This window comes from Salvia hispanica, chromosome 6, assembly GCF_023119035.1.
Source record: "Salvia hispanica cultivar TCC Black 2014 chromosome 6, UniMelb_Shisp_WGS_1.0, whole genome shotgun sequence".
Lineage (NCBI taxonomy): Eukaryota > Viridiplantae > Streptophyta > Magnoliopsida > Lamiales > Lamiaceae > Salvia > Salvia hispanica.
The window spans coordinates 33,609,806-33,619,773 of NC_062970.1; the positions used below are offsets into that span (position 1 = coordinate 33,609,806).

Genomic DNA, 9,968 nt, shown 5'->3' on the forward strand with positions numbered 1-9,968 from the left:
TGCGTTTTTGCTCGGGATTTTGCTTTCAATTTTGCTCGCAATTTTGTGAGCAGGCTATATTATGCTCGAAAGTTTGCGAGCACCGGTGGTGTGCTCGCAAAAAGTTGGTCGCAAACGGAAGCTTTTTTTGTAGTGATAGTTTATAATTTCATCCAACATGGGGGCCTTTCCAGTAACCTGTTCTTCACTCAAACCACGTGACTTTGTCAGGAGTAGAAATTAAAAGAAAACAAATAGACAATAATATATATGAAGACAAATTAATTTAATGAATTTGACCTTGTCACAACCAGGAACAAGAGTTTGTAGTAGCTTCATTCTCTCACTTATTTTCTCCCTCCGCAACTGAAACAGAAACAAAAGAAAGAAACCATAAATTTTCATATAATAAAAGTTTACAGTGAAATAGTTGAATACCTCCACTATAATAAAGATTAATTAAACTATTAAAAAAAGCAAAAAGGATTTTAGATTTTATATGCATATACCCTCTCAGCAAGACTGTGCCTATCAGTTGCTTGGCCCCTCCTTGCTCTTACATGAATATAACCTTTTTCTTCTTCACCTTCTTTCTTATCCTCACATTTCTTCTGCTTCTTCCCTCTCACTAGTTCTCTCATATCCTGCAACTCCAAACAAATTATTTTAATTTTTTTCACAGTTCCTGGAAAATCAAATTTATAAGAAATTGAACCTTGGAGTGAGCAGAATTGGATTTCCTCTTCTTGTTAAAAGGGGAAATGGTTTTGGGATTTAAAACTGAGGAATTACTTGAGGGATGAAGATTGATGGATAAGGCATTGTTTGGATCATGAAAAAGGGCACACATGTTACTAATGGTGGTGGAAGATGAAGAGTTGTTTTGCATTGCCAAGAAGACTGAAGAAAGTGATGATTTTTATGAATAACAAGATTTTGTGGCATCTCAGGTTTTATATAAGGGAGAAACATAGAAAAGACCAAGACTTTTGCTAAAATCCTCTTGCCCATGCAGTTACATTTAATATTTGACTGGTCTAGCTTCTCATATAGAGTATTATTTAAATAGAGAAAATTAAATGTTAATTCTTTCATTTTTCTTTTTGATGTCATCATGAAAACGTAATCAATCAAAGACCATTATACGGAGTAATAATTAAAACGTACTACTAGTTTAAAGCAGGGGCGGAGCCACTATATAGCCAACTGGGGCATTTGCCCCTCCACACCCTTCTTTTACTATTACATTTCTATAAGCACATTTCCAATTATATAGATCAAACACACTAATTGCCCCTTCTCAGATGTATAAAATTTTTCTATATGCTAAATTTTTGCCCCTCCTTAAACATAATCCTAGCTACGCCCCTGGTTTAAAGTAGTACTATAAAATATGGAATTATTTAATCATGAATTATCCTACAAGTTCGAGTCATCATCATTAACTACCGTTTGTACAAATCATGGCATGTAGTTTCATTTGGAGATGACCTTATCCAAACAATCGTCTTATTTTATGAAGCTTTTAAAAATGTAAAACAAATCACATAGAGCAAAATTCAAACTATTGGTGTGGAGGGGGCCATAGCCCCTCCTCTTCCGCCCATTGCAGCAGGGCTGGTTTGAACTTTGAAGCAATTGAAATAGCCATGCTGTACTCATTGCTATTAAGCTTTTTTTCTAAACTATATTAAATTTTGTCAGAGTTATTGAATCAGACCATTTCAAAAATGATTGGATATTTTTTTGGTTTATCAAATTACATCTTGAACTCTACTAATAATTTTCATGTCAACATATTCTACTATGTATTACCTATGAATAGGGATGATATATATAGGAGTATATATAATATAGACTAGTACCCCTATATTAATATCACTTCTTAATTACTATCATCTATGGTCGGCCCTCAATAGAACCGTCACTGTCTTCGACCCAAGCACATTGATTGGTCAAGACTAAAATGCTAGGAATTAAAACTTCATATATTATACTCCCTCCGTCCCAGATTTGTAGTAACATTTTGCCATAAAAGTCCGTCCCACATTTGGGGTAACATTTAGAATTTACCATATTAGCACATAAAATTTTACCCCAATATTCACTAAAATTACACTCAAATGTCATTATCTATATTAAAATAAATCAAAATAAAAATAAAAAACCAAAAAGTCAAAGAGGGACCCACCTTCAACCAACTCACTTCATTTATTACACACTCCATCATCTCACTTCATTTATTACACACTTCATCATCTCACTCCACCATATCATTTCATTTATTACACACTCCACCTCTCACTTCATTAATTACACACTCCACCAATTCCTTAAAACCCGTGGCATAACTAAATGTTACTACAAATGTGGGACGGAGGGAGTATTCTAATAGCCTACCAATCTAGAGGGCTAACTCTTTCTAAACTACTACTCCCTCCGTTTCTTCATAGTTGAGTCATTTTTCCACTTCGGGAAGTTCTTCATAGTTGAGTCATTTTTATATATGGTAACTTTTTTCTCTTTCTTACTTTACTCTCTCTTACTTTATTCTCTCTACTTTATTCACTTTATACTTTATTCTCTGATTCACTTGGATTTTACATGATTTTAGAGGGTAGTTTTACTTGGTTTTGATCATATATTGTGTACTTTAAGACATGGTTATAGCTACTTCTCTATTATGTTGGTATTTTGACCATTTTGTGAAGAATGTGTAGAAAAATGTACAAAATATATGGATGTGCAGTTGCTCAATGTTCGAGACAGCTTATCTGGATATTTTGAAGTCCGATTCGCATGTAATGCATACCATTCTCTTCGTCTTCGAAAGAGCTTCGCGTGGATATCTTAAACGTCTCAATCGGAGTTCGGTAGAAGAAGTTATGACCGTTTTACCAAGACTGCGCAGAGCAGTGACATAGCTGGCGACCCGCCAGGTTCGCATGCAAACGAACCTGGCGACCCGCCAGCAAAACACGAAAAAAACGCCGTAAGCAGCTGGCGACTCGCCAGCTTCGACGCACACCCAACCTGGCGACCCGCCAGCTTCGTCGGACAGCTTATTTCGGGCCCAAAGTCAACCCTAGGTATATATATGCCTAGGAAACGCCTCCAAACACAACTTACACGCCTTCAACCCCAAAAATACTACTTTTTCACCTAGGAAGAAGAGAAGAACGAGCAGAGGACGAGTATTCATCGCAAGATTGAAGACGAGACCTCCAATCCGCCCAATCCAATTCTAGGAGTTTCTACTTTTAGTTTTATTCTTGTTCAAACAATGTTTTTGAATATTTCTTTGAATATTTCTTTGACTTTTGTGTTGAACATGAGTAGCTAAATCCTTCGTAGAGTTCTACGGGGGAGATACAATGATTCTTATGTTTAATTGATTTCCTTTTTCTATGTCTTGGCTCATGTGGTTATTTTGATTTCTTCTGTGCTTATACATTTATTTGACTGATCACCTTATAAATGCATGTGGATTTTACTACAAGAACTGAGAAGTGAGTAGTTTAATTTGAAAGAGAAGAAATTGACGTCTTTGCCAATATAATCGAGAGATTTGAGCCTTTGAATGAAGCTAAGTATCTTAGGAGCTATTAGGAGTTGTTGCCTTAGTTCTAGGAAGGAGACTTCGGTTCTAGGTAGCAATCTACAAATTATATGCTTTGAGAAAAGATATAGTTTTACCTTAGTGATAGCTTAATAACCCTTGAGACCCTTTGTTGGCATAGTTTGGAAATTAGTTGAGCATAGGATAGTTGTTATCGATCCCGTAGGATTCTACCCTTCTCATCTTTGATCTACAACCGTTTTCTTATTTGCTTTTAGTTCTCTAGTTGTTTTTAATTGTTTTTACCTTGCTTTTAAGTAGATTTAGAAAACCCAAACTTTCCGATTCATCTAGATAGTAGTTGAGGTTGGTTCGTGGTAATTAGGTTGACACTCATTGTCTTTGTGGATACGATACTCTTTGCTTACTATTTGCTACATTAGCCCCGTACACTTGCGGGTATACTTGTGTTAAAAATAAGTTGAGTCATTCTCTCTCTTACTTTTTTATCTATTTATTTATCACACCTAATATTTCTTTCTAAAACTTCGTGCTGAAAAGTTTCGCCTCAACTATGGCGAAACGGAGGGAGTATTAACTACAACCAATTAGAAATCATTGGATTTTAGAAATCTAATTAATATTATGTTTCTAATAGTATCATCTATTATTTCAATTCTAATAGGGCATATATATGAGTATATGAGATCTTAATATGAATGTAGTAGTATTAAAAATATTAACACAATGATATGTCAACACAATTTTATGTTGATATTATACATCAATTATATCTGCATATTATGGTCTATATATTGATATTAATCCGATTATCAAAATATATGAAAATTTACGAAAATATTATCAAATTTTATCTTCCGAAGATATGCAATTAGGATATCGTAGAATCCTTATAAAATTATCTTTGATTTGATATATGTTGTGTGAAAATAATTCAGATCGAGATAGTTATTATACGAATTCAAAGTTTTTTTTTCATCGTTTTGATACTCAAGGCTAATATTATCATGAGCATTGATTTTATATATTTAGTTTTAGTTAGCAGGGTGTATATATTTGCATTTTAGTAGTATCTTGTGCATATATTTAAAGAGAGAGATGTAGAGATGGATGGGCATTAAAGAAGTAAGGGTTTTGTGTGAGACAAGTCGATGCCATTGTGTAGTGATTAGTTAGTGAGTAAATAAGGAACAGTTATAGAGTTGAATGGCAGTTGCTTTTATCCATCTAATTCAGTGAGACACAGAAAAAACATGGTGCTATCATTCAGGTAAATCCCTTATTTCTTCCCCCTTATTTTTAGGTTCAGTTTTGTCTATCTAAACCAAATTCAGCTCTCTGCCCTCATTTCTCTTCCCAATAAATCTCCACCAATCTATATATGGTTATTCAATAAATCCATCTCCGCCTTTTAGATATCGACAACTTCTTCTTTAATTTATCCACGAATAAATTGCTTATAGTAACATCATTTTCATTCATTTTTTCGTTTCTAATATTGGTTTCTTTTCTGTCCAATTAACTTGTTCAAGGCCTACATATATGTTGTACACGTGGAAATTAATGTTTTTATGGAGTATAATATATCAAGAAGTCCATTGATCACAACTCACAAGCTTGACTTCCATTAGTCTTTAATAGGCTTTCGATTTAGATAAAGAAAGCAGAAAAGATAAAAGAGAGGAGAGAGTAATCATGTTCGTAAATAAGATAATAATAAAAAAAATTATTTTATTTATCCATTCTTAATTCTAATAAAATATTCCCCATATATTTTTATAGTATGTTGAGATAAAAAAAGATATCTAGAAAAATAAAACAAAATCCTAACAACTAAAAATAAATCAAATACTATCAACAATGAAAAGGAAAACCAATTCTGTCAACTATAATAAATCATAAAATATATAAAGCTGAATAGTAATATAAAGATTATCAACTCACTTCCGAAATAAAGTAAAAGTCCAGATCTCTATTAGTCTTGCTCATTTATATCTATGATTTAGCATTTTATTTCATGAACTTACATATATCTCTAATTATAAGTTTAACGAGTTAGACTCAAGTGAGTATTGCATGCACGATCAATGGAAAGCTTGGATCGGATAGATTCATCATACTAGCTCAAAACTCAAATGCATGCATAATTTAAACTAATTAAGCTACCTCGTGATTATTAAATTTAATTAGAAACTGAGCCGAACTCAAATTGCATACACGAAAAATGATGCATAGAGGCTAGAGCTACACTGTCCATAAATTGCAGTGCATTAAATAATTTAGAAACTAAGGCACAATAAAAGGTTAGCTTTATATTCATCGTGTAATAATTGTTCTACTTTTGAAGCCCCCTGAGATGTAAGATCGATTTCGACGTATCATTCCATGAAATTCCAACAAGATCGATAACTGCTTCTTTTTTTTTAAGTAAGTTTATTGATATGTGACATGTCAAATCAAATAAAGTTAGCAAAATCTAGTTGACTCCAAATTTTTATGCATACATTATTATTACAACATGATGAACAACGTACGGCTACATCTCATTAATTACGGCACCATGCATGCATAAATAAAAAGCGCCTCAAAATAATTTTTTCCAAACAAGAAGGTAAGACTACTAATTTATGGGAAAATATGTTGAGGTTATGGAAACGTATACATTTTTAATAATCATCATCATAAATAAATGAATTGGTGAGGTTATAAAGTTACTATATACTCCGTTATCGTAAGTTTTAATTATAAATATGTCCGTTCAAAAGTAAGGATCAAAAAAGTTACGCTTCATTTTCAAACACAATTATTAATCTGTCATTTTCTTTTTAATTGCTATTCTCTCTAATATTTGTGGATATTTTTGTACTTTTGCAATATTATTCTCTCAAGTATATAGTATTGAAACAAAAATATCCATATTTATATATCAGAGAGATTAATAATTGCAAAAAAAAATGACACATCAATAATTGTGTTTGAAGATGAGGTGAGAGGAGAGAGAATAATAATTGCAAACATATAAAAATACCCATTGGGTCAAAAAATAACAAAAAAGCAAAAAGGTCACGAAATAGTGGGAAAATTCCACAGCTACATTACATTAAAAGTCAAGAGTCTTGTGGAGATGTTTTTAAAGAATGAGAACCGATTTTGATATTATTACATATATTCATGGACTTAACTTGTAGTTCTCTCAATTACAAAAGTACAAAAAATGCTCATCGGGTTAAAAAAATACCAAAAGGGCAAAAAAAAATCATAAAATAGTGGAAAAGAACTTCTGACAATATTAAATTAAAGGTTAGATTCCGTGCAATGATATTTTTAAAGAATGAGACCATGTTCGATATTACCACATAGTAGTTCAGAGTATAAATTTGCAGGCAGTTCTCTATTCTATTAGTGCTAGTACTTATTTGGCAATCCTATAGGATACCATTAAGAAATCTCATAATGCATTCGGTTTGAGAAATGATAAGCCCATGTGATTTGCAACTTTGCACTGTAGCAGGACTATAAAAACTGGGCTAAACAAATTGGGCTTTGCACAAACTTGGCTTCATGCAAATGAAAATAAAATATGGCAACACTCGAGAGATTATTCCATCACTATCAGTATAATGCTAAAGCTAATGCACACTAGCAATACAGATGTGCAACAAAAACACCTCAACAAATGAATTGACTACATGAATAAAGCAAAATGACTGATCAAATTATACATATTGATATCACACTCAACCATCACAGATCACCACTATCTCATCACTTCATCTTTGTGTTCATTTTGGTGCAGGATCATGGCTTCCACCACCAGTAGTAGGCCTGCAAAACACCGATGATTTTGTATTTTCGTTCATCTTTGTATCGAAAGAGAGGCTTAGGAGAAAAGGAGAAGCAAGAGAACTTACAGCCCAAAATAGACCTTGCAAGCATCATAGATCACCCATTGTGCTCCTGTGAGAGTCCCAATCATCACGATACGAAGAGGGAGGCCCCGAGTGCACAAGCCCCACAACCCAAGTTTGCTCACGGCCTGGTAATTAAACGTGGAGACATGCATCATTAATAGTAACACAAGCGAAATAGGAAAATCAAAAGGCGATTTCATGTTACGCACATCAGCTACCGTTGCACCCTTGGCATTGTTGAGGAACGAGACCAAGTTATCCGCAGGGTGGGAGATAGCAGCACAGAACACCCCGGCTATGTAGCCACCGGAGAAGCTCACACCAAGCTGCAACGCGTTGCTGCACTCCTGTTTTGGGACCGGAACAGCATACTTGTATATGGCCTCCACAGTATTCTCAAAAGTGGCAAACTTCATCATTGTATCTACACAAATTTATAAACATAATCATCAAATTAAAGCAAAGGCACATTAATTCCATAGTCAATTAAATAAGATGCAATAACATACATGGAATCTGCCTCCCCCAAAGTGGAACAATCCCTCTATAAAGCCTGCAATAGTTAACAAAGCAAAATCCATTGTGAATGCTTCCATAAAAAGAGTGTGAAAGCAATGGGCATACCCTGATATTCCCTCAGCCCGGACAAGCTTAGGAAGTCCATCAGCCAGGCCTGTGGCAAAGCCGGGCTGGGTTTGGACGCGGACCTTGACTGCCTCGAGGGGGCAGAGGGCAATGTCTGCGATGAACTCAGCTGACGCGGAGCCTGCCAGGTAGATGAGGGTCTTGTACTTGGCCGCGTGGTCGGGTCCAGCCACGTCGGAGTAGTACTTCTTGAAATATTCGTAGAGGCCATATTTGAAAGCTCCTTGAGCACTGTAGCCAAGCAGGGTTGGCACCCAGCCTCTGTAGAAACCCTTCATCCCCTGCTCCTTCAGCACGATTCCGAAAGCAGAGCCAATGCTCTTGTACTTTGCAGGATCAATCTGAGAAATTGAATATATAAATATAATCAACAAATCACAAGTAGAATTAATTAACAAAATGAAATACTAAGATATAACCTGCATGTTGCACTTGACAACATCAATAGGAGTGACGGCGGCGTGAGTGAGGCCGCAGCATAACATTCCGCCGGTCGTGCAAGCTGCGTAATACGCCGGCGAGAACATCTCTATTCTGGCCTCCGCTGGCGCCGGAATTATGAACCCCGACGACGACGGATTCCTCTGCTCAAAATTCACCGATTTGTAGAGGAAGCTGGGGATCAAGGATCTACGCGATGGCTTCTCCCCAAAATCCATTCTTCAAAGTCAGAAATTATCTGCGTTCAACTAGTGAGGAGAAGAAACGTTTTGATGAAAGTTGAATGAAAGAAGCGAATTTTGGAATTTGCCGGTGCGTTTTGGAACTTTAAGTGAAATGAAAAATCAACGCAACAGTGAATAAATACAGAAAGTGGATAGAAATTTCCTGGGCAGCTGTTGATTTTGCGTTTAACTTTAACATTTCCATTTTACTTTCCTTCTTGTCACGTAACTCCTGGTCCATGGGAGCCGCGATCAAGATTCTCTTTTTTGTGATACTAAAAAAAAGGAAAACAGGATCTCAATTAATTTTCTCATTTTTTATTTTTAAAATTCATTTTCAACTAAAATTTGGAGTGCTATAAATTGGTAGAAAATTGTATTTTCAAACCAATCCTTGAGCTGCACACAATTATTGAAAGAACTTTCCAGCCCATCTTTTAGTTTTAAAAAACGATGACAATTAAACTTTGACTTGACTATCATGCGGATATTTTATTGAAGCTAGCACTTAAACAAATATATTTGACAGAAGAACGTTCTTATAGTTAGCACAGTAAAAATAAATATCATTTTCTCCTTCTATTGACAATTCTTACCCTCCACTGTTTTCTTCTTAGTACTTAATTTATTGTTAGAGTTAAAATATTTGACTCAAATTGTACGGATATTAATTACTCTATCGTAGAGTTAAAATATTTGACTCAAATTGTACGGATATTAATTACTCTATCGCCCCGTAATAATGATCACTCTTTCCCATTCCATTTTATCTCATAGTAATAATTATCCCACTTCATTTTTATTATAAATGATACTACCTCTGTCCCTGAAAATTTGATACAGTTTACTATTCAGTTCGTCCCTGAAAATTTGATACACTTCACTTTTATCATTTTTGGTAGTAGACCACATATTCCACTAACTCAATCCTACTCACATTTTATTATAAAACTAATTCTTTGAAAGTAGGACCCACATCTCACCAACTGTTTCAACTCACTCTCCATTACATTTCTTAAAATCTGTGTTGAGTCAAAGTATAGCAAATTTTGGGGGACGAAGGTAGTAAGTAGTATTACATTCCATAACTCATTTCACACTCACATTTTATTATAAAACTAATATAAAAATGGATCTCACATTTCACTAATTTTTCTAACCAATCTTTTTTTACGTTTCTTAAAACTC

At 34.6% G+C, this 9,968-nt stretch overlaps 2 protein-coding genes across 2 annotated transcripts in view; both read right to left on the bottom strand.

The window, feature by feature from the left end:
* The window catches only part of LOC125191815 (transcription factor bHLH137-like), a 4,505-nt gene extending 3,562 nt beyond the window's left edge, over nucleotides 1–943 (bottom strand). The window contains exons 1-4 of the mRNA XM_048089234.1: nucleotides 695–943; nucleotides 489–623; nucleotides 280–345; nucleotides 139–177 (exon numbers count right to left, since the gene is read on the bottom strand). Of these exons, the coding sequence (XP_047945191.1) occupies nucleotides 139–177; nucleotides 280–345; nucleotides 489–623; nucleotides 695–868 (414 nt within the window). The 5' untranslated portion in view covers nucleotides 869–943. The remainder of the gene's footprint in view (nucleotides 1–138; nucleotides 178–279; nucleotides 346–488; nucleotides 624–694) is intronic.
* Nucleotides 944–7,095: 6,152 nt separating this feature from the next.
* On the bottom strand, nucleotides 7,096–9,011 carry LOC125193355 (mitochondrial phosphate carrier protein 2, mitochondrial-like). Its single transcript, XM_048091129.1, has 6 exons — nucleotides 8,535–9,011; nucleotides 8,095–8,456; nucleotides 7,980–8,023; nucleotides 7,680–7,894; nucleotides 7,471–7,595; nucleotides 7,096–7,384 (listed from the first exon to the last, which is right to left on the bottom strand). Exons 1-6 carry the CDS (start codon nucleotides 8,772–8,774, stop codon nucleotides 7,342–7,344), a joined length of 1,029 nt encoding a protein of 342 aa, XP_047947086.1. The 5' UTR covers nucleotides 8,775–9,011; the 3' UTR covers nucleotides 7,096–7,341.
* Nucleotides 9,012–9,968: the final 957 nt, after the last annotated feature.